This window comes from Abramis brama, assembly GCF_963993115.1.
Source record: "Abramis brama genome assembly, chromosome: 6".
In the NCBI taxonomy this organism is placed as follows: Eukaryota; Metazoa; Chordata; class Actinopteri; order Cypriniformes; family Leuciscidae; genus Abramis; species Abramis brama.
The window spans coordinates 22043603-22070427 of NC_139968.1; the positions used below are offsets into that span (position 1 = coordinate 22043603).

At 39.7% G+C, this 26825-nt stretch overlaps 2 protein-coding genes across 2 annotated transcripts; both read left to right on the top strand.

Moving 5' to 3' along the window:
• The first annotated feature begins 248 nt into the window (after nt 1–248).
• On the top strand, nt 249–21159 carry LOC311085870 (uncharacterized protein). Its single transcript, XM_084118487.1, has 19 exons — nt 249–342; nt 7502–7559; nt 7806–8325; nt 8428–8482; nt 8574–8769; nt 8879–8966; nt 9139–9203; nt 9314–9485; nt 9577–9677; nt 9754–9921; nt 16858–17013; nt 18442–18483; nt 18854–19409; nt 19572–19632; nt 19706–19901; nt 20011–20163; nt 20265–20436; nt 20520–20620; nt 20858–21159. The coding sequence occupies exons 3-19, from the start codon at nt 7830–7832 to the stop codon at nt 21026–21028; spliced, it is 2949 nt and encodes a 982-aa protein (XP_083974613.1). The 5' UTR covers nt 249–342; nt 7502–7559; nt 7806–7829; the 3' UTR covers nt 21029–21159.
• A 794-nt stretch (nt 21160–21953) lies between these two features.
• Nucleotides 21954–26654, top strand: LOC311084547 (interferon-induced protein 44-like). Its single transcript, XM_084116664.1, has 9 exons — nt 21954–21995; nt 22465–22519; nt 22880–23435; nt 23603–23663; nt 23737–23932; nt 24042–24194; nt 24268–24439; nt 25556–25653; nt 25882–26654. The coding sequence occupies exons 2-9, from the start codon at nt 22517–22519 to the stop codon at nt 26050–26052; spliced, it is 1410 nt and encodes a 469-aa protein (XP_083972790.1). The 5' UTR covers nt 21954–21995; nt 22465–22516; the 3' UTR covers nt 26053–26654.
• Nucleotides 26655–26825: the final 171 nt, after the last annotated feature.

A 26825-nucleotide genomic window follows, 5' to 3' on the forward strand; every position in this document is an offset into this window, starting at 1 on the left:
TCTGATATGGGACAGGGAACTTGTGAGATGGTCCTCACTGCGGAACATGAAATCCACGGGGAGGAGTCGGATTAAATCCAACTCCTCCCACCTAACATATACCTAAACCTACCCGTCTCCACTCCCTGATCCCTAAACCCACCCATAAACCTACCCATCTCCACCCCTTAATCCCTAAACCCACCCCTAAACCTACCAATCTCCACCCCTTATATCTGGATCCAACTCCGCCCCCCGGATCTCATGTACTGCATTGAGGTGCTACTGGAACTTGTAACGTTCTTCTGGCATATTGACAGTCAGGAAAGAGCTTACACATGTTTATTTTGCACAAAGAAAAAGGTAAGCATCGTGGTCTATATAAATATTATAAAGGTAGGCCTATTAAATATTGTATGTTGGCCTAATTATTCTACATTTTGAAATTAGCCTAGGCAATTTTATCGTAATCGTAAACGCAGTCGGTTTCAAACGTGAAATGCTTTTTTTCTGATCTGAAATAGTCTTTAACTTTTAACTATTATAGAATCACAGTGATGAAACAGAATTAGTTTCAGTTTCGATTCTGGTGTTAAGTTTCGACTCCCCGCGTTGAGTAGAAACTAAAGTGCGGTTCCCATCTGATAATGTTTTAGTAGGAGGGGACTGGAATATGGTTCCTGACGAGTGGAAAGATAGATGGCCTCCTAGACTTAACAAGGGGCGTCTTAATGTTAGTGTTGATTTTTTGATGACAGAAAATAATTTGAGTGATGTTTGGCGTTATTTAAACCCTGAGGTTGAATTGTTTTTCATGGTTTAAACCAAATGGGGAGAGCAAATCTAGAATTGATTATTGGATGGTCAGTGACAACATTCTAAAATATGTTTCAAAATCTACAATTTCTAAAGCTCCGCTAACAGATCATTGTTTTATAGATCTCGTTTTAGAACCCACAAATAAGCAATTTAGAAACAAAGGTTATTGGAAGTTCAATGCTTTCCTCTTACAAAATGAAGAATTTTGTAATAAAATGAAGAAATTAATAAGAGATATTGAGATAAATAATTATTTTGATTGTAATATAACTGAATGGGAATTTCTAAAATTTAAAATCAGAGAATTTTCCATTGGTTTCTCTAAGAAACTAATACAAGATAAAAGAGAATATGAAAGGAATTTAATTTGTGAAATAAGTCAGTGTTGTATCAAACCTGGTTTAAATAACCAGGGTGCGTATAAGATCGCGCGCCAAGTGGATTGAGGAAGGTGAAAAGAACTCTTCATATTTCAGTAATTTAGAAAAAAATAGACAGCAAAGGAACTCTATCAGTAGTTTAATGATCCAAGGAGAGGAATGCAATGATTCTAAAATAATTGAAAAAGAAGTGTTTCAGTTCTATTCTAAACTATATTGACTGATTTTTCCTGTTATGAGGCAGATCTTTTTTTTTGCTCAAATTCAGAACAATATTCCACGTATTGAGGACTCTTTCAAACTTTTATGTGATTCAGATCTTAAAATTGAAGAATTGGATTCAGTTGTTGAGAAGATGCCTTTAAACAAATCCCCAGGGACAGATGGGCTCACTAATAATTTTTTTAAAAATCTTTGGGGAGATTTGAGAAATCTATTATTCTGTGCCCTAAAAGAAGGTATTAAAAAAAAAGAATTGATTGAAAGCATGAAGCAAGGTTTGATTACATTGATTCCAAAAGCTGGTAAAGATAAAAGAGTCTTAGACAATTTGAGGCCTATCACTTTGCTTAATAGTGATTATAAAAAAAATTCAGGGGCTATCGCTGCTAGGCTGAAAAAGGGTATTTCTACTATAATTAGTGAGACACAGTAAGGGTTTTTGGGAGGAAGGTCGGTTCATAATAATATTAGATTGGTTTTAGATTTACTTGATTATAGTGAAGTGGTTCAAGAGAGTGGGTTTCTTATTTTTTTAAATTTTTACAAAGCATTTGATGCTGTTGAGCATCCTTTTATTTTGAAAACCTTGCAGCATTTTGGTTTTGGAGTAAAATTTATAAACTTAATTGAAATGCTATATAATGGAATCAATAGCTCTGTAGCTCTAGGGCATGGAACCTGCTCAAGATTTCCAATTAAAAGGGGGATTCGTCAGGGATGTGGTAGCTCACCATTATTATTTATAATGGTTGCAGAGTTATTATCTATATTGATTAAAAATAATGGTATTGAAGGTCTAACAGTGTTGGATAGACAAATAATTATAAGTCAGTTTGCTGACGACACAACATTGTTTCTAAAAAATGAATTTCAAATTCCACTAGCTTTACATTCTATTGACCAGTTTTCTAATGCTTCGGGGTTATATTTAAACCTAAACAAATGTGTAATGTTAACATTACATGAGTTTCCTTTGCAGTCATTATTTAATATACAAATTAACAAGGAAGTTAAATATTTGGGGATTACTATTTCTAAAGATAAAGATGTTATGGAGAATAAGAATGTGTCGATTAACATAGATAAATGTAAGTCCATACTAAATAGATGGCTGCAGAGGGATCTTACAATTTTTGGAAGAGTTCTTTTATCTAAAATGGATAGTTTGTCCAGACTCATCTATCCTGCTTTCTCCTTGCCCATATCGACGCGAATGATTAAATTAATAAATAAGGTGAATTTTAAATTTATTTGGAGGAATAAGTGTCAGTACATAAGAAAGGATGACATGATTAAAACATATGAAGACGGTGGTGTGAATGCAATCGATTTTGAAATTATGAATGGTGTTTTGAAATTGAAATGGTTAAAATCCTTCATTCAAAATAGACACTCATTTTGGTTAATTGTCCCCAATGCTATTTTAAACAAACTGGGGGGAATAAACTTCTTGTTATGTTGTGACAAAGAGTGTACCTTGTTGCCAGTTAAACTTTCAGCCTTTCATCAGCAAGTGCTGCTCTATTGGAAACTATTGTTCAAACATAACTTCACGCCTCACAACACTCCAGTTTGGAATTGTAGATATATAAAGTTTGGCAGAAAATCTGTATATCTTGAGGAATGGAAATCTAAAGGGATTTGGGCTATTGCCCATTTCTTGGATGATAATGGAAATGTGTTACTGTATAGAGAGTTTTGTGAGAAATTTCAATTACAATGTACCGTTAATTTTTTTAATAGAATGATCAGAGCCATACCAATTCCTTTAAGATTAATGGTTAAAGAAGACATGTTGTACTCCAAAATCTCCCCAAAACTGAGACAGCTCTCCTTAGAAGGTTATGATTTCTGTGATAAAAAATGCACAAATAGAATCATTAGAAGTTTTATTTTACAGGCGTATTACCCAAACCCAATTAGACGGGAATTTGTGCTTAAAGATTTTGATACGGTGGAAAGAAAAAAAATTAGGAAAAATGATTTGTCTTTTCCCCTCCCCCCTAAAGCTAAGGAGGTGAACTTCAAAATTTTAAACGAGATTTATCCTACTAATGAATTTTTAAGATTGAAATTTAATTTTGATGTGAATAATTGTGTTTTTTGTGAAACAAATATTGAAAATTTAGAGCATTCTTTTATTGTGATATGGTACAACCCTTTTGGAATGAGGTGCAGAATTGGTTAAGGGCTAGAAGGGTTGAAATTCCACCCCTCACGGTTAAGTTGATTAGGTTTGGTGTCTGTCTGGAAAACAAAGATTGTGAGTTTGTGATTAATTTCTTGTTATGTTTTGGAAAGTTTTTCATTCATAAATGCAGATGGTTTAAATCTAAACCCAACTTTAATCAGTGGATGAATGAGGTTAAACACTTGTGCAAATCAGAAAGCCCTTAAATTGATTTAATTTAAAAAGCCCCTTTTGATTGATTTATTCTTCTTTTTTTTTTCTTCTTTTTTTTTTTTATTTAATTATTTGTTGGTTCTTCTGTGAGTCTGTTCTTTGTACTAGATGCTGATGACTCATTGCAGTTATTTTCAAGATTTGTTAATGTACCTTTTTGTTTGTATTGTTGAAGCATAATAAAAAAAAATTATAAAATAAATAAAATAAAAACTCCCCGCGCTGAGTCTGCTGCTACCTGATTTATGATCGGATAATATACATTATCTATATACATAATGTACATCCTACATCTTATCGTAAACTTAACCACTGGGGGGACTGAGGGAGGTTATTGGCGAGCAGCGTATAAATAATGTAAATATAACTGTTACGAACTGCTCAGAGACACGAAGTAGGAGATCCAAATGCAGCTTTATTGGCTGGGGCAATCCAGAGGCGTAATCCAAACTACAGGCTAGGGTCATACACAGGCAGGCAGTCAAAACAAACAAAACAAACAAACAGGAAGGGACCAGAGGCAAGAGAGTAATCCAGGGAACAGGGCAAGATATCAAGAACCAAGAAACACGAAAACTAGGAGAATGCTCAGAAATGCAGTGTGACACAAACAAGACTTCGCGGTGAGTGAATGAATGAACATGGTATAAATAGACAGACTAACAGGATGAGACAGGTGAATGCAATCAGTGAATGAGGTACAGGTGAATGTGATCAGTGATAATGAGTCCAGGCAGTGAGTTCTGGGAAATGTAGTTTGAGAGTGATAATAGTCTTATGTGGAGTGCCCTCTGGTGGCTCTTAAGGGCAACTCCAGCTGGTGATCGTTACATAGCCCCCTCTTTAAGGAGCGGATTCCAGACGCTCCTAAACTGTCCAGGAGGGAGGTGGAGCGGAGGCGGACCCGGGGGCGGGACGGAGGGCCAGGCCCGTGCAGCGGAAGGGGACCTGAAGACTCCGGCAGGGCGGAAGGCCAGGGCGGAGCAGGCTGTGCAGGCGGCCAGGGCGGAGCAGGCTGTGCAGGCGGCCAGGGCGGAGCAGGCTGTGCAGGCGGCCAGGGCGGAGCAGGCTGTGCAGGCGGCCAGGGCGGAGCAGGCTGTGCAGGCGGCCAGGGCGGAGCAGGCTGTGCAGGCGGCCAGGGCGGAGCAGGCTGTGCAGGCGGCCAGGGCGGAGCAGGCTGTGCAGGCGGCCAGGGCGGAGCAGGCTGTGCAGGCGACCAGGGAGGAGACGACCCTTCAGGCGGCCACGGCGGTGAAAACCCTTCAGGCGGCCACGGCGGTGAAGACCCTTCAGGCGGCCACGGCGGTGAAGACCCTTCGGGCGGCCACGGCGGTGAAGACCCTTCGGGCGGCCAAGGTGGTGAAGACCCTTCGGGCGGCCACGGCGGCGAAGACCCCTCGGGCGGCCACGGCACAGGAACAGACACCGGCTCAGGAACAGGAACAGGAACAGACACCGGCTCTGGAACAGACACCGGCTCAGGAACAGACACCGGCTCAGGAACAGACACCGGCTCAGGAACAGACAGCGTGACAGCGGCCATCTCTGTTGAGGGCTCAGGTTCAGGCATGTCGGCGGCTATCTCTGCTGAGAGCTCAGTCGACGTGGCAGCGGCCATTTTGTCCAGAGACTCTGGCTCGGTGGCTGCCATCTTGTCTGGAGACACTGGCTTGGCGGTGGCCATCTTGTCCGGAGAGACTGGCTCGGCAGACGTGACTTGAACAGACTCTGGATCGGCGGCGGCCATCTTGTCCGGAGACACTGGCTCGGCGGCGGTCATCTTGTCCGGAGACACTTGCACGGCGGCGGCCATCTTGTCCGGAGACACAGGCGTGGTCTCGGCCATCTTGTCCGAAGACACAGGCATGGAGTCGGCCATCTTGTCCGAAGACACAGGCGTGGTTTCGGCCATCTTGTCCGAAGACACAGGCGTGGATTCGGCCATCTTGTCCGAAGACACAGGCGTGGAGTCGGCCATCTTGTCCGAAGACACAGGCGTGGAGTCGGCCATCTTGTCCGAAGACACAGGCGTGGAGTCGGCCATCTTGTCCGAAGACACAGGCGCAGAAAGAGGAAGAGGAACAGATTCAGGCTCAGTATCAGGATCCGATTCAGGCTCAGGAACAGATTCATACTCGGCGGGACGAGACTCTTGACGGGCAAACGTGACGTGAAGCTCAGTCTCTGGATCGGCTGACGTGACGTGAAGCTCAGTCTCTGGATCAGCAGAAGTGACGTGAAGCTCAGTTTCTGGATCGGAATCAGCGCGCTCTGAGCTTGATGGGACCAGCGGCGGCGAGGGCTTTGAGCTGGACAGGACCAGCGATGAAGAGGGCTCTGAACTGGACGGAACCAGCGGCGAAGAGGGCTCTGAGCTGGACAGGACCAGCGGCGAAGAGGGCTCTGAGCTGGACGGAACCAGCGATGAAGGCTCTGTGCTGGACGGGACCAGCGGCGAAGAGGGCTGTGTGCTGGATGGGACCAGCGGTGAAGGCTCTAGCTTGGCGGGCATGTCGCTTGCTGTCTCAGTGTGAAGTGCGGGCTCGGCTGGACTGGCGTGAAGTGCGGGCTCGGCTGAACTGGCGTGAAGTGCAGGCTCGGCTGGACTGGCGTGAAGTGCAGGCTCGGCTGGACTGGCGGGAAGTGCAGGCTCGGCTGGACTGGCGGGAAGTGCAGGCTCGGCAGGGCTGGCGTGAAGCGCAGGCTCGGCAGGGCTGACGAGGAGAAGCTCAGGCTGAGGGGATACTGCGGGCTCACGAAGCTCCTCCTCTACCCCGCCCACAGTAAACGATGAGCCGCTCAACAAAAGGGCCAGATCAATATAGTGCTCCAAAGTCTCGTGAGGATCATGCAAGGGCATGAATGAACTGAGCGGTTCAGATAGCCCTCCCCGAAAAAAGATCTTAAGGCATTCTGTGTTCATTAAGGTGAGATTTGCCAGTTCAATAAACTCCTCGACATACCTCTCAATAGGCCGATTCCCCTGACGGAGACACATAATCTGTGCTCCTGGACTCCTGGAGGTCATTGCTGCTGGATCTGGGTGTGGCGAAGTCTTCTGTTACGAACTGCTCCGAGACTCGAAGGTAAAGATCCAAATGCAGCTTTATTGGCTGGGGCAATCCAGAGGCGTAATCCAAACTACAGGCTAGGGTCATACACAGGCAGGCAGTCAAAACAAACAAAACAAACAAACAGGAAGGGACCAGAGGCAAGAGAGTAATCCAGGGAACAGGGCAAGATATCAAGAACCAAGAAACACGAAAACTAGGAGAATGCTCAGAAATGCAGTGTGACACAAACAAGACTTCGCGGTGAGTGAATGAATGAACATGGTATAAATAGACAGACTAACAGGATGAGACAGGTGAATGCAATCAGTGAATGAGGTACAGGTGAATGTGATCAGTGATAATGAGTCCAGGCAGTGAGTTCTGGGAAATGTAGTTTGAGAGTGATAATAGTCTTATGTGGAGTGCCCTCTGGTGGCTCTTAAGGGCAACTCCAGCTGGTGATCGTTACAATAACATTAGGCCTGCCGCCTATTTCATAATGGAAAAGCTGCAAAACTGTAAAAAAGGGAACACTACAAGGTTCTGTACGTTGACATTAGTAAATTAATTAGGGATAAACTAACAATGAATATCTCTTCACGTTCACAGCAATGTTTCATGTTCTTGATTTATGTCCATTCCAGGACTTTTTTAAAAGGAGAAGGCAAATGTGCAGAGAGTGGCCAAGTTGATCAAGTTCAGGTATGTTCTTGAAATGTGGATTCCTAAAGATAAACTATAATGAACAATTTAAAATATATATAGACGTTTTTGAAAGACATCTGTTATGCTCACCAAGGTTGCATTTATGTGATATAAAATACAGTAAAAACTGTAATATTATTACAATTATATATATATATATATATATATATATATATATATATATATACATACATATACATGTGTGTTGTGTTGTGTATGCAATATAATTGTGTTGTCTTAAAGATTCAAAATAGATTTGGGGAAGACATGGCTGCCATTGCTTCTGATTTATCAAAAGAGAAGAGAAAGGAGCTCTGTGACTTGCTGGGGAATGTTGAACTGACTCTTCTCTACAAAGCTTCTGTTCATGGATATCATGCTTCTGCCTTTCATCAGCGATGTGACCATCAGGGTCCAACTGTACTTGTAGCCTATAACAGATCAGGCTACATCTTTGGTGGATACACTAGTGTAGATAATACTCAAAGTGGACGGGAAATTAAAGATGAGAAAGCTTTCCTGTTCAGTGGTCAAGGTGGAGCCCCTCTGTGCATCATAGTTAACCGTGTACAGTATGCACGTCTTGATGATGCTGGAGCACCCAACTTTGGCCAACAGTTGTACTTTTGTTACAACGACCAACCAGTTGTATATTACAAGTCAAAGAATGTGAATAATTTTACCCTTCAGCAATTCAATACTCTAAAGTTATATGGGAATGACACTGAGCTGACTGAATGTGAAGTGTACAAAGTCAACCAGAGTAAGTACATTTCCATCAGTGATTAATTTCACTTATTTAACTTCTGTTGTTAACATTAAACCAACATAAGCTCTATAATAATCTTTGTTTAAAATTTTCCAGCCCTTCAAGTCAGTTTCAAAGAGGAGCCATGGAGGAATATTCTTTGGACACCTAAGTATGTTTCCGCTCCATGTTTCCAGAGTTATTTCATTGTTGCTGATTTCCTACAGCAATTTTTAATAATAATATTGTGATCTATGTTGTAGACGAAGAGAAGAACTTATGGATTTGATCAGGAATCATAAACCCCTGATGTCGTCTGTGAGTCGGGTCAGAATCCTAATGATCGGTCCTGTCGGTGCTGGAAAATCCAGTTTCTTCAACTCCATCAACTCCGTCTTCATGGGTCACGTGACCAGCAAAGCCATGTCAGGATCTGCAGGCACTAGTCTCACCACACAGGTACAGGTTCAACAGGATTCATAGTGTTTCCTACAGAAGTCTCTCTTCAGGTCAAGGAACAGCTCTTGATGACTTCAGATCTTGATGTGTTTCTCTTCTTGGTTGGTAGTTTCGCACATACCCAGTGAAAGACGGCCGTGAGAGAAAGCCATTGCCATTTGTGTTGTGTGACACCATGGGACTCGAGGAGCAATCAGGTGGGTTGCACTTTATTTTACAGTATGTGTGTACTTACTACATTGTGCTTACCTAAGAAATAACTGGGTAATATAAGGTAACTACAAGGGTAAGGTTAGGTTCAGGTTTAGTATCTAGTTATTACCCAGTTACTGTAATTACTATAATAAGTACATCATATGCTACCATCAGGTGCAGGACTGGATATTGCTGACATCAGCAGCATTCTTCAAGGTCACATACCAGACCGCTATAAAGTAAGTGCATAAAGTGCATACTTATCTCCAGAATGAAGTTGAAGAAAGAATTAAAAATTTAGAATAAATGTGTTCTTCAATATGCTTCCTGTTAAATCCTCTTGATTCAGTTCAACCCCAAAGCACCATTTCAACCGGATGAGCAAAAGGCCTCCAGACCTGCATCTCTACAGGAGAAGATCCACTGTGTGGTGTATGTGATCGACGCCACCAAAATCTCCCTCATGTCTGAACAACTTGAGGAAAAACTCAGTTCTGTACGTAGTAAAGTGAACTCAGTGGGTAAGTGAACTAACAACATGTTTAGACCATTTTGCATAAATCGACTCAAAATGTTCCATGACCGGCTGAAAGTTTATTTGAACAATTTCAGCGATTCCTCAGATGGTCCTGATGACGAAAGTAGATGAAACGTGTCCCCATGTGCAGAAGGACCTTGAAAATATTTATGCCAGTTCCTACATCAAGATGAAGGTGAGACATGGTCACATGATCACATGAACTGTTCCCACAGGATCAGAGTGACTGAGATGTTGTTTTGTCTCTGCAGGTGCAGGAGGTGAGCTCTCGGTTAGGTGTGCCGGTGTCTTGTGTGTTACCGGTGAAGAACTACAGTCAGGAGCTGGAGCTGGAGCTTAAATGTGACGTCCTGCTTCTCAACGCTATACAGCAGATGCTTCGCTTTGCAGACGACTATCTGGATGATATTGATACCATTTAGGCCATATAAAGTGCTGCATAGATAGGGGTTTAAACCTCTTGATCAGCACAAGGATTCATCTTAAATCAGATGATTATTCTCTTCTGTTTGTCCATTTTAGATCCTTCATAATCATACATAATATCCATTTAAGAAAATGATGGGAAATGCAAAGTTCATATATCACTTAAGCTGCACATTTCATGATGATTTTGTAATTGTATATATTTAACATTGTTGCTTTAGTAGATAGGTTTATAGAATAATAATAGAATGATATGTTAGGACTTGAATTCAAGATGCTAAAATCTGTATAAACATTATTTTAAAAAGTGCTTCTTTTGATAAACTAAAGCTCGTTTTTTGATTTTGTGCTTTAAGCTTTAACCTCTTTCAGGTCTTTTCAAGATTAAAGTAAACAACAATTAATTCTATACATATGACTAACAATTACTTTTATTCATATATAGAAAATATTTCTACTTAATTACATAGCCTATAGGCTAATTTAACATTTTTGATGAATACTTTTTTTAATTAACATATAGCTAATTTAGAATAACCAAATGATGGGTGCTCGAGCCCCTGCCCTTTTTCAAAATTAGTCAAAAGTGCCCCTCTCAAACAAATATCAATGATAATATTGTGGTCAATAAAACAATGCATTTAATTATAATTAACATGACAATGTGTACAAAACTAAATTAGCCTTACAGTTTTTCTCAATTGTTTACACACGAATACTACTTCGACACAATGACCACAACATGTAACTCATTCACCAACCGCCTGAACCAATTCTGCTAAACTACAAGCACAATTCCTGCTTTACACTCAAATTGCAGTTCTAAAACACACTTTTTTCAAAACACTACACACAATTCTCTGCTTTTGGCACAATTTTCATGCAGAAAATCTCTTGTTTTCACAAGGAACACACTGCCATTCAAATATGCACACTGACTCATCACATGGGCAAACACCCGTCACACAGTTTTACAATTAGCAATCAGAGCTTTAGCATAAAAGGGCAACAGGCGAGCTCTTCAATGGAGCAATGGATGCCAACAGTGGATTTTTTTTTTTTTTTACTGTAACTGTATACAGTCAATTCTTCTGTTGTTTTGTATGTAGACCACTTTATGAACAACTTTGTGTTGGTTGGGATGTACACTGTGTGTATTGTTTTTGTGGGAAAAATAAAATATATTTGTTACCGTGTATTTGTGTGTTCTGAGTATAAAAACAATATTCTCAAATATTTTACAACACACTTATGTATGTACTGTCTGTAGAAAGTGTAACACTGAACAAAAAAAGGCCTAAGCCATTATGATGAAAGGAGAAGAAGTGTTTTCCATTCATCATAGTGTTTTACATTGAGCACATCAGTGTTCAACTGGTTCTTATAAATGTCTATTCATATGATGGATTGTGTGTGTCATTTGAAAACAAAATACTATTTTGAGAAGAAATAACATTGTTTTGAATGTAAAGTTTCATTTTGCAGGAGAATTGAGGGGTTTTGCCCATTGTGTGTGTTTTTTTGATTTGTGTGTAGAGTTCTGAGAATATGAGGCATGCTTTCAGAAAATGTGTGTAAACAATCGAGAAAAACTGTACTGAGAAACAGCTGATTGAATTATGCAAATAGATAATTAGAAGATGACTTTTTTTATTCTTCTGGTGCTTTTTCTGTTCGTATATTTTGTATTTTCACATAATAAATGGCAGCAATATTGCATATTTTTGTTATCTTGCAGTAATGTCCTTTTCATTACAAAAACGAAGACAGAGACAGAATTGCTGCAATAAAGACTTTATTTGCAAAAGGTTAACCGTACATTCTATAAAGCACTCTAAGATGGGTCTTTTTTTATTGAATTTCTGCAGCAAAAGACCTAAACCCAACAAACAGAAATGTAGAGAGGCTTCAAAAGAAACTGCAGTGCAAAACACAATCTATGATCGATACAATATACTGTCTGTTGTATAAGGGCATACTTGACACATATAAAATAATGCAGTTTCTGTAATTCCATCTGATGTTAGTGTTTTTATGACATTGTGCTATGATTGACTAAATCTTCCTGTTGGACGAGAACATATGTTAAGTGTTTTGAAAAATTATTTGATTTTGAGACATGTTTGCAGTGTTTTGGTAGACATAGTGTTGTCAGGATTCCATCACCATCTCCTTCCACTCATTCCCTCACTCCGCCCACTCAGTCATTCACACGCTCATTGTCACCTGATTACTAATCACCGTCACCTGGACCTCATCATCAGTTCACCCATATATACCTGCTACAAACATTCAGTCATTGTCTGATCTCGTCTACACATGACACAGATTCTCTGCCATACTTACCTGTATACCTACCTTCAATTCCGATCTTCTCAGCCAGTCACCATTCCGTCTTCTAAGGAACTCCTTCATCATCATCTGCAAGAGAAAGAGAGACTTGATTACACTTCAGTTAAGCTATCATCTGACATTCAACTTACTGTTTACTCACCTGTTTCGCTGTACCGATCCATTATTAAAGCATTTAACTTACCATTCTGTCTGCTTCGTCTATGCCAAACCTGACAAGTGTATTGTGTTAGTGTATTATTGAAAATTAGTGTTGGAGTTTAGTTTACAATGTGTGATTTTGAGCATGAAATTAACTGTTTTGCCAATTGTGTGTTGTAGGTGTGTTAGTGCGTCAAGAGTTTAGGAAATTTGTTAAAAGTATGTTGAAAAAATTGTCATAGCGATTGTAAAAAAACTGTAATATACTTTAAAATATAATTTATTTCTGTGATGCAAAGCAGAATTTTCAGCATCATTACTCCAGTCTTCAGTGTCACATGATCCTTCAGAAATTATCCTAATATGCTGATTTATTATCAATGTTGGAAACAGTTGTGCTGCTTACAGTTTTTTCTGATGGCTTAAGCACATTTTTTGTAACTATTGGCTATTTTTGCCAAACTCTACACACAAATAAGAAAACCTTTCACCAAATCAGCAAAACATTGTAGTTCTCTTGCAAAAGCTAATAAACCTTGCTTAACTCTTCAAACCTTCGTAAAAATGGTATTTTCGTATCAAACAGTTAACACAAGCCATCACATTAATAAGCACACAATGCGCCAACTACACAGTGATGGTATGAATAAAAAACACATCTGGCTTTTGCTTTCTCTGTGCACAAGGTAGGCTATGTCAGTTTGAGGTCATAGTTCTGTAAACATACAGGGATCCAAACTTCAAGTATTGTTTATTTACACACATCAAAACAAACAAGTGAAGTTTTTCCAAGTCAAAACACAAAATAGTAATTTCACAGAGAAAAAAAAAATCAGTCTACATCATGTCGTCTCTCTGGGTCCGGCCACAAAATTTCATCAACATCACATGCAATGTCCTCTAGTCCAAGGCACCGGGGAAAATATCTTCTGGAATGCCATATCTAGGCCTGACATGATGCCTGGTCAATATCCCCACATGCCTCCTCCATTGCCTGTAAAAGGGCTATGTGTTGATGGGGATGACGGTCATAGACCTTCCAGCGCCAGGCAGAGAAGAACTCTTCAATTGGATTTAAGAATGGAGAGTATGGGGGAGGTTGAGTACAGTGAAGAGTGGGTGATCTGTAAACCAGTTGCGGACCAAAGCAGCCCTATGGAAACTAACATTGTCCCATATGATGACGTATCTGGTCTGCTCTGGTCTCTGAACATTAGTGAGCATGTCATGTAAGGTGTCCAGGAATGTAATAATATGTGCAGTGTTATATGGGCCTAGGGTTGCATGATGGTGAACAACACCATTTTGACTTATAGCTGCACACATAGTTATGTTACCACCACGTTGTCCTGGGACATTGATTATGGCACGGTGTCCAATAATGTTCCTGCCACGTCTCCTTGTTTTAGTGAGGTTAAAACCAGCCTCATCCACAAAAAGCAGCTCATGACCCATGGCATCTGCCTCTAGCTCCATCACTCTCTGGACAAGACAAAACAAATGCAGCACAGCAGGCCCATGCACAGCACTACAGTATGCACTTCCAGATTCAGTACCAATGATACTATATGATACTATAGCTTACCTGCACATAGTCATAACGCAGTTGTTTTACACGTTCACTGTTTCTTTCAAAAGGGACTCTGTAGATTTGTTTCATTCGGATTCTGTTGCGGGAAAGTACACGAGATAATACAGAAATGCTCACATTGTGTATGTTTTGGAAGGTGGTGTCATCCTCAATTATGCGCTGCTGTATTTCTCGTAGCCTTATGGAATTATTTGCAATCACCATATTGACTATATGGGTCTCTTGTTCTGCAGTGAACATTCTTCCTCTGCCCCCAGCATCTAGACATCTAGCAATTCTGTAAAGTAACAATTTCAGTATTTTTACATGTATGGTATTGTTGTGTTTCTCATTAGAGTATGGCAGTGCTGCAAAACTTAGTGCAAAGTGACTGTACTAACCGATTCTCATTTCGAAATGTCCTTATGATGCTTGCTACAGTGTAGAGGCTCAAGTTAGGTTGGACCCGTTGGCCAGCTTCCCTCAGGGTCATTCCATGGTTGATTACATGGTGCACTATTGTAGCTCTGATGTCATCAGTAATTCTATTTCTTACTCTTCTTACCCTTCCTCTTCCCCCTCCTCGTCCTCCTCTTGCTCCTCCTTGTCCTCTTCTTCTAACTTCACCTCCTTGTCCTTGTCGTCCTCTCCCTCTCGCTTCTTCACCTCTGCGTCCTCTTCCTCCTCCTCTTCTTCCTACTTCTTCACATCTGCGTTCTCTTCCTCCTCCTCTTCCTCCTACTTCTTCACCTCCGCGTCCTCTTCCTCCTCCTCTTCACCTCCGTGTCCTCTTCCTCCTACTCTTCCTCCTACTTCTTCACCTCTGCGTCCTCTTCCTCCTCCTCTTCACCTCCGTGTCCTCTTCCTCCTCCTCTTCACCTCCACGTCCTCTTCCTCCTACTTCTTCACCTCCACGTCCTCTTCCTCCTCCTCTTCACCTCTGTGTCCTCTTCCTCCTACTTCTTCACCTCCACGTCCTCTTCCTCCTCCTCTTCACCTCCGCGTCCTCTTCCTCCTACTTCTTCACCTCTGCGTCCTCTTCCTCCTCCTCTTCACCTCCATGTCCTCTTCCTCCTCCTCTTCACCTCCGCGTCCTCTGCCTCCTACTTCTTCACCTCCACGTCCTCTTCCTTGGCCTCCTCTAATTCTCACTCTTCTCACCCTTCCTGCTCCCTCCATTGTACTCCACACGGACAGCTTACCTGTGGCTTATTTATGGTGCTTAGGCTGATTGCAAAGTGAACTAATTATCTAAAACAGTTTTCACATGTGACAGTGTCCCAGACAGTTGGCAAAATAGTGTAAATAATAGCCATACATGTGTATAGTTTTGCTAGGAGTGTGTTGATCATTTGGAAATTGAGTGTAAAGCAGTGAGTTGTGTTTACAGTTCCGCAAAAAGAGTGCTGTGCAGTGGATTGTACCTACAGTTTTGCAAAGTGTGTTTTACAAAAGTGCAAAGCAGTATTTGTGCTTTTAGTTTTGCAAACTCAGTTAGTGGTTTTAGTATTAATAGTTTTAGAAATTGTGCTATAAGAATCACAGTTAGGGTTTAAGCATTCAGAAAAAACTGTAAATGTATGCTCCATCTTTCATTTCAAATTCTTAAATTTGATCAATACATTCAATTAGAATAATAAGACACTATAGGGCTGTTACCACTCAAATTGAATCATTTACACTGAAAATTTACAACTGTATTAAATGAGATTATGAGATTGTTTTAATTATTTTTTGAATATACAAATAAGAAATGTTGAAAAGAATGATACTTTGTAACTAAACCGCCAGCAGGTGGCGGCAGGCGACCTCTCCTAATAAATTAGTGATTTATTCAAACTCTTTCCGCAATCCGCGCATCACTATCGGCAAACTATACGGTTTGATAGTGGATACGGGCTGGGAACCCGCAACAGAACTGTCACGGTGGGTATCTGAGCATGTGACAGTGACTGTTTTGTCGAGAGCCGGAGGCGGCACCAAATTTGACCGATGGCAAACAATACAACTGTCGAAATCCGTTCCCCCACCTTATGATGATAGATATTAAAGTGGTGGCTTAAAAGATGCTTCTTCTATTCTGTGTGTGGATGCAGCTTAACCAGTGCTGCATCCCCGATATGAGAGATGTTGAGGTTGTGGCTTAAAAGATGCTTACAGATGGAGCTAAACTGGCAGCAAATTGAAAAAATCATTTTTTGCTGTCTTTGCTTTTTAATATGATAGGACAGAATGGGATCCAGAAAAGACCACGAGCCTGGACTTGAACTCGAGTCGCCAAAATAACTAAATGTCAAAGTACTGACCAGCCTATCAACAAAAGTTAATCTGCTTCAATTTGTTAAATATTAGAACCTCGTTTTGTAAGAACCATGGGGGGAACAGAATCCGACGGCAAACAAACCAGCTGTCGAAATCCGTTCCCCCACCCCCAATATGAGAGATGCTAAAAGATGCTTATTCTATTCTGTGTGTGGATGGAGCTAAACCGGCAGCAAATTGAAAAATCTTTTTTTTTTGCTGTCTTTGCTTATTAATATGATAGGACATTATGGGATCCAGTAAAGTCCAGAAGCCTGCAAATTGAAAAAATCATTTTTTGCTGTCTTTGCTTTTTAATATGGTAGGACAGAATGGGATCCAGAAAATACCATGAGCCTGGACTTGAACTCGGTTCTCCAAAAAACTAAAAGCACTAAATGTCAGTGTACTGACCACCAGGCTATCAACAGCACTTAAAGTCTCTCAGTTTGTTAAATATTAGAATCTCGTTTTGTAACAACCATGGGGGGAACAGAATCCGACAGCAAAGAATCCAGCTGTCGAAATCCGTTCCCCCGAATATGAATATGTTTTGTCTCTGCAGGTGGAGGAGGTGAGCTCTCGGTTAGGTGTGCCGGTGTCTTGTGTGTTACCGGTGAAGAACTACAGTCAGGAGCTGGAGCTGGAGCTCAACTGTGACGTCCTGCTTCTCAGTGCTATACAGCAGATGCTCAACTTTGCAGACGACTATCTGGATGATGTTGGTCCTATTTAGGACAATCTTATAAAGTGCTACTAGTGGAGTTTTATCTCCCTTTGTAGCTGATTTAATATTATATTTGTGTGTAAGCTTGTACTACTTATTATCGATGTACATCTCTAGATCACCACAATAAGGCATCTTAAGATTATTCTGTTCTTTTTGTCCATTCTATTTCTTTAAGAATCTTACATACTCATTCAAGGAAATGATAGGAAGTGCAAACAAAGTTCTTATATCACTTAAGCATGTTGCATTATTGCTGTTGCTTGTTATAATTTTGTGCCACAATGTTTTTTGTATAATACTAATGAATGTTAGTATTGTGAATTAAGAGAAATCACACCAACAACTGTGTAAGCATAAAAAATTTTTATTTCGATAAATAGGACATTTGTGATTCTGTTTGAAAGTTTTGTTCAAAAAGATTAAAATAAAAAATAATTTATTATACACATTTTTATGACTAAATTACTTTTACTTCTGTATAAAAAAATATATTTAATACAATATACTTTATATAGCCTAATGATAAAGTTATAGCCTATATTTTATCATTTTGGAACAACTGAGTGATAAAAGCCTCTCTTGAAGGTCATGACTGTGCATAATTACCTGCATGCTGAAACAGACGTAATTATTTTAATACTTACTAACTTTACAGAAACCCAATCACAGAACTGAATAAGCTGAGGAAAAAAATTACAGCGGCAAATGTGGTACATTTTATCTCTGTACTGTTCCTGTCTCACTCCTTTCTCTTTCCCTGGCCTTTCCTTTATATCCTATGGGAAAGGCCAGGAAAAGAGAAAGGGGAAAGAAATGGAAAGGAAAGGGCAGATCAGTGTTTTATAGGAGGAGCTGTTAGGCTACATGCCTTTTTTTCGTGCTGATGATCTTGTACGAAGAGAATTTCAGCGTTTGAAGCACAAAGAGACCGCTAAAAGGTAAGCTTCATAGACGATATAAATAGCCTATCATAAGTCATGAAAATCAAAAATTGTAATGTTCTCTAGGCTAATCTAAAACGTAGGCTAACTAATTAATGCTATCTTTTTTAAACACAAAAGTAGTTTCTCAGATCTAAATAAGTGTTTAACTTTGGTAACACTTTATTTTACAGTGTCCTTGTTACAAATGTTAGGCTACATGTACTTACCATAGTAATAACAGTAAATTATGCATAATTGCATGCAACTAACCCTCAACCAAATCCTAATCTTACCCTAACCCTACATGTAGTTGCTTAATAGCCCATTACTCAGTACTTACACATATAATTACACTGTAACAATGACACCTTAATATAAAGTGTGACCTTAACTTTTAACAAACTGTTATTACATTGCAGTGATTAAATAAAAATTCATTTGTCCAGTCATTCTTTGTTGAGCTGAATTCAGTTTCATTTCTAGGTAAACGGTCCAGTTTCTGACAGAGCGGCAGAAACCGTGTGCAAACACTACAATGGTGAGGCTTGTTCATGTGGCTCCACCCTGAGCTCCATCTAGTAAACATCTTCTGTTGAAAATGTATTAGTTTATGTTGACATGTGCATTAATTAAAGATATGTTTACTGTTAGTCTAACTACTTAACAGTTGTGTGTGTGGTTACTTCTAGGAGTGTAAAAAAAACTGAAACCACAACTAATTTTTTTTTAAGGATTATTAATTCAGCCAATACTGCTTGCTTTATGTATTCGTAAAGATAACAATAAATCATTGACAAAACTATAAAGAATCAATAAAAAAAACTAACAATAAAGTAAATGAAATCTGTATATGTTATACATAAAAGATCTGTAATTTCTATTGCATGTCTTTTTGTCTTGTCTTAAAGATGAGAAGAAATCTGGGAAATCTAAGCTGGAACTCCCTCACTTCTAAATTAACAGAAGAGCAAAGAAAGCAGCTCTGTGGTTTGCTGGGGAATGTTGAACTGACTCTTCTCTACAAAGCTTCTGTTCATGGATATCATAATTCTGCCTTCCATCAGCGATGTGACCATCAGGGTCCAACTTTACTTGTAGCCTATAACAGTTCAGGCTACATCTTTGGTGGATACACTAGTGTAGATTATACTCAAAGTGGACGGCAAATTACAGATGAGAAAGCTTTCCTGTTCAGTGGTCAAGGTGGAGGAGCCCCTCTCTGCATCAAAGTTAACAGTGGACAGTATGCACGTTATGATGATGCTGGAGCACCCAACTTTGGTGATCAGTTGTACTTTTGCTGCAAAAACCAACCAGCTGTGTATCATCAAGGACAGAATGTATATGGATATGGTGGATATAATGGATATGGAGGGAGGGTTAATCCATTCAATTTTGATCCTGCCACACTGTATGGGAACGACACTCAGCTGAATGAATGTGAAGTGTACAAAGTGGAAGAGAGTAAGTGATTTAACAGAATTTTTTTTAATGATTATTTATTGAATTTGAAATACACACATATAGTTGTGTACAGTAAATTATATAAATTCAAAGTCCAGTATTTTAAAATGTACTGCTGTTAATGTTACGGTGAAAGTAATTTGTATAATAAAACGTCCTCAGAAAAAGCTCCTCAGATCAGTGTCAAGATGAAGCCATGGAGAAATGTTCAGTGGACAGAAAAGTAAGTTCTCACTCAATGTTGTTTTGCTGCTGATTTCATACAGTATTGTACAGTAATAAAATCTCTGTTGTAGACGAAGAGACGAGCTCATGAAAATGATCAGGAATTATAAACCTGTGATGCCGTCTGTGAGTCGGGTCAGAATCCTAATGATCGGTCCTGTTGGTGCTGGAAAATCCAGTTTCTTCAACTCCATCAACTCCGTCTTCATGGGCCGCATGACCAGCAAAGCCATGTCAGGATCTGCAGGCACTAGTCTCACCACACAGGTACAGGTTCAACAGGATTCATAGTGTTTCCTACAGAAGTCTCTCTTCAGGTCGAGGAACAGCTCTTGATGACTTCAGATCTTGATGTGTTTCTCTTCTTGGTTGGTAGTTTTGCACATACCCAGTGAAAGACGGTCGTGAAGGAAAGCCATTGCCATTTGTGTTGTGTGACACCATGGGACTCGAGGAGCAATCAGGTGCAGGACTGGATATTGATGACATCAGCAGCATTCTTCAAGGTCATGTACCAGACCGCTATAAAGTAAGTGAATAGGTTCATGTTTCTGGGCTTGGAAATATTTTTTTGTAAAATCGTAAAAGTAAAACAAGTACAATCTTTCATTTCCATTACATTCAATTAAGTTCAACCCCACAACTCCGTTTCAACCGGATGAGCAAAAGGCCTCCAGACCTGCATCTCTACAGGAGAAGATCCACTGTGTGGTGTATGTGATCGATGCCACCAAAATCGCCCTCATGTCCAGCAAACTAGAGGAAAAACTCGCTGCCATACGCAAAAAAGTGAACTCACTGGGTAAGTTACTTATCTTATGTTAAGTTACTTGTCTTATGCCAAATGTCCCAAGACTAACTAATGGTTATTTACACATTTTTCAGGCATTCCCCAGATGGTTTTGATGACAAAAGTAGATGAAGCATGTCCTGATGTGGTGGAAGATCTTCAAAATATTTATATCACCTCTTACATCAAGACGAAGGTGAGGCATGATCACCCGATCACATGGACTTTTCATTCAGGACTCAGTGACTTGTTGTTCCTTCACATCAAGGCACAAAGTCACTCTCCATAACCTTCAACCTCTCTTAAACCTGGCATTGTATACTACGAATATTGTCGGTTTTGTGACAAATTGCTCTTGCTCATCTTGGTCACTTTGGATAGAAATGCCTGCTAAATGTATAAATGTAAATGACATGTTGTTTTGTCTCTGCAGGTGGAGGAGGTGAGCTCTCGGTTAGGTGTGCCGGTGTCTTGTGTGTTACCGGTGAAGAACTACAGTCAGGAGCTGGAGCTGGAGCTCAACTGTGACGTCCTGCTTCTCAGTGCTATACAGCAGATGCTCAACTTTGCAGACGACTATCTGGATGATGTTGGTCCTATTTAGGACAATCTTATAAAGTGCTACTAGTGGAGTTTTATCTCCCTTTGTAGCTGATTTAATATTATATTTGTGTGTACGCTTGTACTACTTATTATCGATGTACATCTCTAGATCACCACAATAAGGCATTTTAAGATTATTCTGTTCTTTTTGTCCATTCTATTTCTTTAAGAATCTTACATACTCATTCAAGGTAATGATAGGAAGTGTAAACAAAGTTCTTATATCACTTAAGCATGTTGCATTATTGCTGTTGCTTGTTATAATTTTGTGCCACAATATATTTTTTGTATAATACTAATGAATGTTAGTATTGTGAATTAAGAGAAATCACACCAACAACTGTGTAAGCATAAAAAATGTTTATTTCGATAAATAGGACATTTGTGATTCTGTTTGAAAGTTTTGTTCAAAAAGATTAAAATAAAAAATAATTTATTATACACATTTTTATGACTAAATTACTTTTACTTCTGTATAGAAAAATATATTTAATAAAATATACTTTATATAATGATAAAGTTATAGCCTATATTTTATCATTTTGAAACAACTGAGTGATAAAAGCCTCTCTTGAAGGTCATGACTGTGCATAATTACCTGCATGCTGAAACAGACATGATTATTTTAATACTTACTAACTTTACAGAAACCCAATCACAGAACTGAATAAGCTGAGGAAAAAAATTACAGCGGCAAATGTGGTACATTTTATCTCTGTACTGTTCCTGTCTCACTCCTTTCTCTTTCCCTGGCCTTTCCTATATATATATATATATATATATATATATATATATATATATATATCCTATGGGAAAGGCCAGGAAAAGAGAAAGGGGAAAGAAATGGAAAGGAAAGGGCAGATCAGTGTTTTATAGGAGGAGCTGTTAGGCTACATGCCTTTTTTTCATGCTGATGATCTTGTACGAAGAGAATTTCAGCGTTTGAAGCACAAAGAGACAGCTAAAAGGTAAGCTTCATAGACGATATAAATAGCCTATCATAAGTCATGAAAATCAAAAATTGTAATGTTCTCTAGGCTAATCTAAAACGTAGGCTAACTAATTAATGCTATCTTTTTTTAAACACAAAAGTAGTTTCTCAGATCTAAATAAGTGTTTAACTTTGGTAACACTTTATTTTACAGTGTCCTTGTTACAAATGTTAGGCTACATGTACTTACCATAGTAATAACAGTAAATTATGCATAATTGCATGCAACTAACCCTCAACCAAATCCTAATCTTACCCTAACCCTACATGTAGTTGCTTAATAGCCCATTACTCAGTACTTACACATATAATTACACTGTAACAATGACACCTTAATATAAAGTGTGACCTTAACTTTTAACAAACTGTTATTACATTGCAGTGATTAAATAAAAATTCATTTGTCCAGTCATTCTTTGTCGAGCTGAATTCAGTTTCATTTCTAGGTAAACGGTCCAGTTTCTGACAGAGCGGCAGAAACCGTGTGCAAACACTACAATGGTGAGGCTTGTTCATGTGGCTCCACCCTGAGCTCCATCTAGTAAACATCTTCTGTTGAAAATTTATTAGTTTATGTTGACATGTGCATTAATTAAAGATTTGTTTACTGTTAGTCTAACTTAACAGTTGTGTGTGTGGTTACTATGAGTGTAAAAAAACTGAAACCACAACTAGAATTGTTTTAAGGATTATTAATTCAGCCAATACTACTTGCTTTATGTATTCGTAAAGATAACAATAAATCATTGACAAAACTATAAAGAATCAATAAAAAAAATAACAACAAAGTAAATGAAATCTGTATGTTATACATAAAAGATCTGTAATTTCTATTGCATGTCTTTTTGTCTTGTCTTAAAGATGAGAAGAAATCTGGGAAATCTAAGCTGGAACTCCCTCACTTCTAAATTAACAGAAGAGCAGAGAAAGCAGCTCTGTGGTTTGCTGGGGAATGTTGAACTGACTCTTCTCTACAAAGCTTCTGTTCATGGATATCATAATTCTGCCTTCCATCAGCGATGTGACCATCAGGGTCCCACTTTACTTGTAGCCTATAACAGTTCAGGCTACATCTTTGGTGGATACACTAGTGTAGATTATACTCAAAGTGGACGGGAAATTACAGATGAGAAAGCTTTCCTGTTCAGTGGTCAAGGTGGAGGAGCCCCTCTCTGCATCAAAGTTAACATTGGACAGTATGCACGTTATGATGATGCTGGAGCACCCAACTTTGGCCAACAGTTGTACTTTTGCTACAACAACCAACCAGCTGTGTATCATCAAGGACAGAATGTATATGGATATGGTGGATATAATGGATATGGAGGGAGGGTTAATCCATTCAATTTTAATCCTGCCACACTGTATGGGAACGACACTCAGCTGAATGAATGTCAAGTGTACAAAGTGGAAGAGAGTAAGTGATTTATCAGATTTTTAAAAAATAATTATATATTGAATTTGAAATACACACATATAGTTGTGTACAGTAAATTATATAGATTCAGAGTCCGGTAGCCTATTTTAAAATGTACTGCTGTTAATGTTACGGTGAAAGTAATTTGTATAATAAAACGTCCTCAGAAAAAGCTCCTCAGATCAGTGTCAAGATGAAGCCATGGAGAAATGTTCAGTGGACAGAAAAGTAAGTTCTCACTCAGTGTTGTTTTGCTGCTGATTTCGTACAGTATTGTACAGTAATAAAATCTCTGTTGTAGACGAAGAGACGAGCTCATGAAAATTATCAGGGATTATAAACCCGTGATGCCGTCTGTGAGTCGGGTCAGAATCCTAATGATCGGTCCTGTCGGTGCTGGAAAATCCAGTTTCTTCAACTCCATCAACTCCGTCTTCATGGGCCGCATGACCAGCAAAGCCATGTCAGGATCTGCAGGCACTAGTCTCACCACACAGGTACAGATTCAACAGGATTCATAGTGTTTCCTACAGAAGTCTCTCTTCAGGTCGAGGAACAGCTCTTGATGACTTCAGATCTTGATGTGTTTCTCTTCTTGGTTGGTAGTTTCGCACATACCCAGTGAAAGACGGTCGTGAAGGAAAGCCATTGCCATTTGTGTTGTGTGACACCATGGGACTCGAGGAGCAATCAGGTGCAGGACTGGATATTGATGACATCAGCAGCATTCTTCAAGGTCACGTACCAGACCGCTATAAAGTAAGTGCACTGTTCTCCAGAATGAAGTATAAATAACAAAATGTTTATTTCACTCTAAATCCTCTTGATTCAGTTCAACCCCACAACACCATTTCAACCGGATGAGCAAAAGGCCTCCAGACCTGCATCTCTACAGGAGACGATCCACTGTGTGGTGTATGTGATCGACGCCACCAAAATCGCCCTCATGTCCAGCAAACTAGAGGAAAAACTCGCTGCCATTCGCAAAAAAGTGAACTCACTGGGTAAGTTACTTATCTTATGTTAAGTTGTTTGTCTTATGCCAAATGTTCCAAGACTAAATTGAGCGTCAGCGTCAGTTCTGGCAGGCCAGGTAGTCAAGATGCTGCTAATGCTATTTGCTAACAACACTGTCCCGTCAGCTGATCTGCTCCAGCTGAGCTGCATTAGCTGGTTAACTCCCCTCGCTGCTCAATGGCCAAAGCTCAAACAAGGCGCCCTATTTAAAGCACATTCAGTTTGCTCATACATGCTTGCTGCTCGCTTCTGCTGCCCGCCACCTCCCCAGCTCCTCCTTATGCATAACGTGGCATTTGCTTTGTCATGTTGCCTGCTCTGTTCACAGGGGGGATATTTTAGCTCTCACAGTCCTAAACTGTGTGAGCGTTCCCTAATGCTGCTGTCCTCTGACTCTCTGCTATTTCATGGTGCTCATGAAAGGTCAGAGGACTCCCTGAACAGAGCCATACCGCCAAATTTAAATTCAGGAACATCAACTTGTTTGCAATCTATTCAATAAAAATTCTTTAATTATTTTTATTGTCTGTGTGCTCTTGACTTAATGGACCTGACAGAAATTGAGCATCAGCGTCAGTTCTGGCAGGCCAGGTAGTCAAGACGCTGCTAATGCTGTTTGCTAACAACACTGTCCCGTCAGCTGATCTGCTCCAGCTGAGCTGCATTAGCTGGTTAACTCCCCTCGCTGCTCAATGGCCAAAGCTCAAACAAGGCGCCCTATTTAAAGCACATTCAGTTGCTCATAAATACTTGCTGCTCGCTTCTGCTGCCCACCACCTCCCCAGCTCCTCCTTATGCATAACATGGTATTTGCTTTATGTCATGTTGCCTGCTCTGTTCACAGGGGGGATATTTTAGCTCTCACAGTCCTAAACTGTGTGAGCGTTCCCTAATGCTGCTGCTGCTGCTGTCCTCTGACTCTCTGCTATTTCATGGTGCTCATGAAAGGTCAGAGGACTCCCTGAACAGAGCCATACCGCCAAATTCAATTCAGGAACATCAACCTGTTTGCAATCTATTCAATATAAATTCTTTTATTTTTATTGTCTGTGTTCTTGACTTAATGGACCTGACAGAACTAATGGTTATTTACACATTTTCAGGCATTCCCCAGATGGTTTTGATGACAAAAGTAGATGAAGCATGTCCTGATATGGAAGATCTTCAAAATATTTATATTACTTCTTACATCAAGACGAAGGTGAGGCATGATCACCCGATCACATGGACTTTTCGTTCAGGACTCAGTGACTTGTTGTTCCTTCACATCAAGGCACAAAGTCACTCTCCATAACCTTCAACCTCTCTTAAACCTGGCATTGTATACTACGAATATTGTCGGTTTTGTGACAAATTGCTCATGCTCATCTTGGTCATTTTGGATAGAAATGCCTGCTAAATGTATAAATGACATGTTTTGTCTCTGCAGGTGCAGGAGGTGAGCTCTCGGTTAGGTGTGCCGGTGTCTTGTGTGTTACCGGTGAAGAACTACAGTCAGGAGCTGGAGCTGGAGCTCAACTGTGACGTCCTGCTTCTCACGGCGCTACAGCAGATGCTCAACTTTGCAGACGACTATCTGGATGATGTTGGTCCTATTTAGGACAATCTTATAAAGTGCTACTAGTGGAGTTTTATCTCCCTTTGTAGCTGATTTAATATTATATTTGTGTGTACGCTTGTACTACTTATTATCGATGTACATCTCTAGATCACCACAATAAGGCATCTTAAGATTATTCTGTTCTTTTTGTCCATTCTATTTCTTTAAGAATCTTACATACTCATTCAAGGTAATGATAGGAAGTGCAAACAAAGTTCTTATATCACTTAAGCATGTTGCATTATTGCTGTTGCTTGTTATAATTTTGTGCCACAATATGTTTTTTAGTATAATACTAATGAATGTTAGTGTTGGAGCTATTTTTCACTTTGTTTATTCTAGGCTTAAGTTAAGTTATAGCCTAATTTATTTCCTTTCTTTTCTTGCTAAAGTTAATTTGTTTTATTTTGTATTTATGCTTATTTTTTTGTTTACTTATATTGTTGTTTATTGGTCACATGGTGCTATGTTAATTTACATAAGTAGGTCAAGGTGGGAGGGACCTCGGGCGGCGAGGGCATATGGTTTTTTACCAGCGTAAGAGAGGCAGCAGAAAATGCCTGTGAGCTTGCTTATATGTGTAAATAAACCTCCTCAAACTCATTTTTTGTTATGGACATTAGTTTACTTTGGTACCTCTAAACCTGCGTAAAGCCTAACCCATGACGTAGCCTCAGTGGCCATTTGAGAAGTTTGATATTATTAGTTTTGTTTAAGTTTATGGACAAATAGCCACTACATTAAGTAAAAAACCTGCCCCTGGATGTATATCG

Bases quoted from the DNA above. Each gene is read 5' to 3' on its own strand.
- LOC311085870 (XM_084118487.1), top strand. From the start codon at position 7,830: ATGGCTGCCATTGCTTCTGATTTATCAAAAGAGAAGAGAAAGGAGCTC. The intron at 9,486-9,576 runs GTAAGTGAACTA...GAACAATTTCAG, and splicing joins TAGTAAAGTGAACTCAGTGG to CGATTCCTCAGATGGTCCTG. The intron at 9,922-16,857 runs TAGGCCATATAA...TTGTCTCTGCAG, and splicing joins TGGATGATATTGATACCATT to GTGGAGGAGGTGAGCTCTCG.
- LOC311084547 (XM_084116664.1), top strand. The intron at 23,436-23,602 runs GTAAGTGATTTA...AAACGTCCTCAG, and splicing joins AGTGTACAAAGTGGAAGAGA to AAAAAGCTCCTCAGATCAGT. The intron at 24,440-25,555 runs GTAAGTTACTTA...ACACATTTTCAG, and splicing joins CAAAAAAGTGAACTCACTGG to GCATTCCCCAGATGGTTTTG.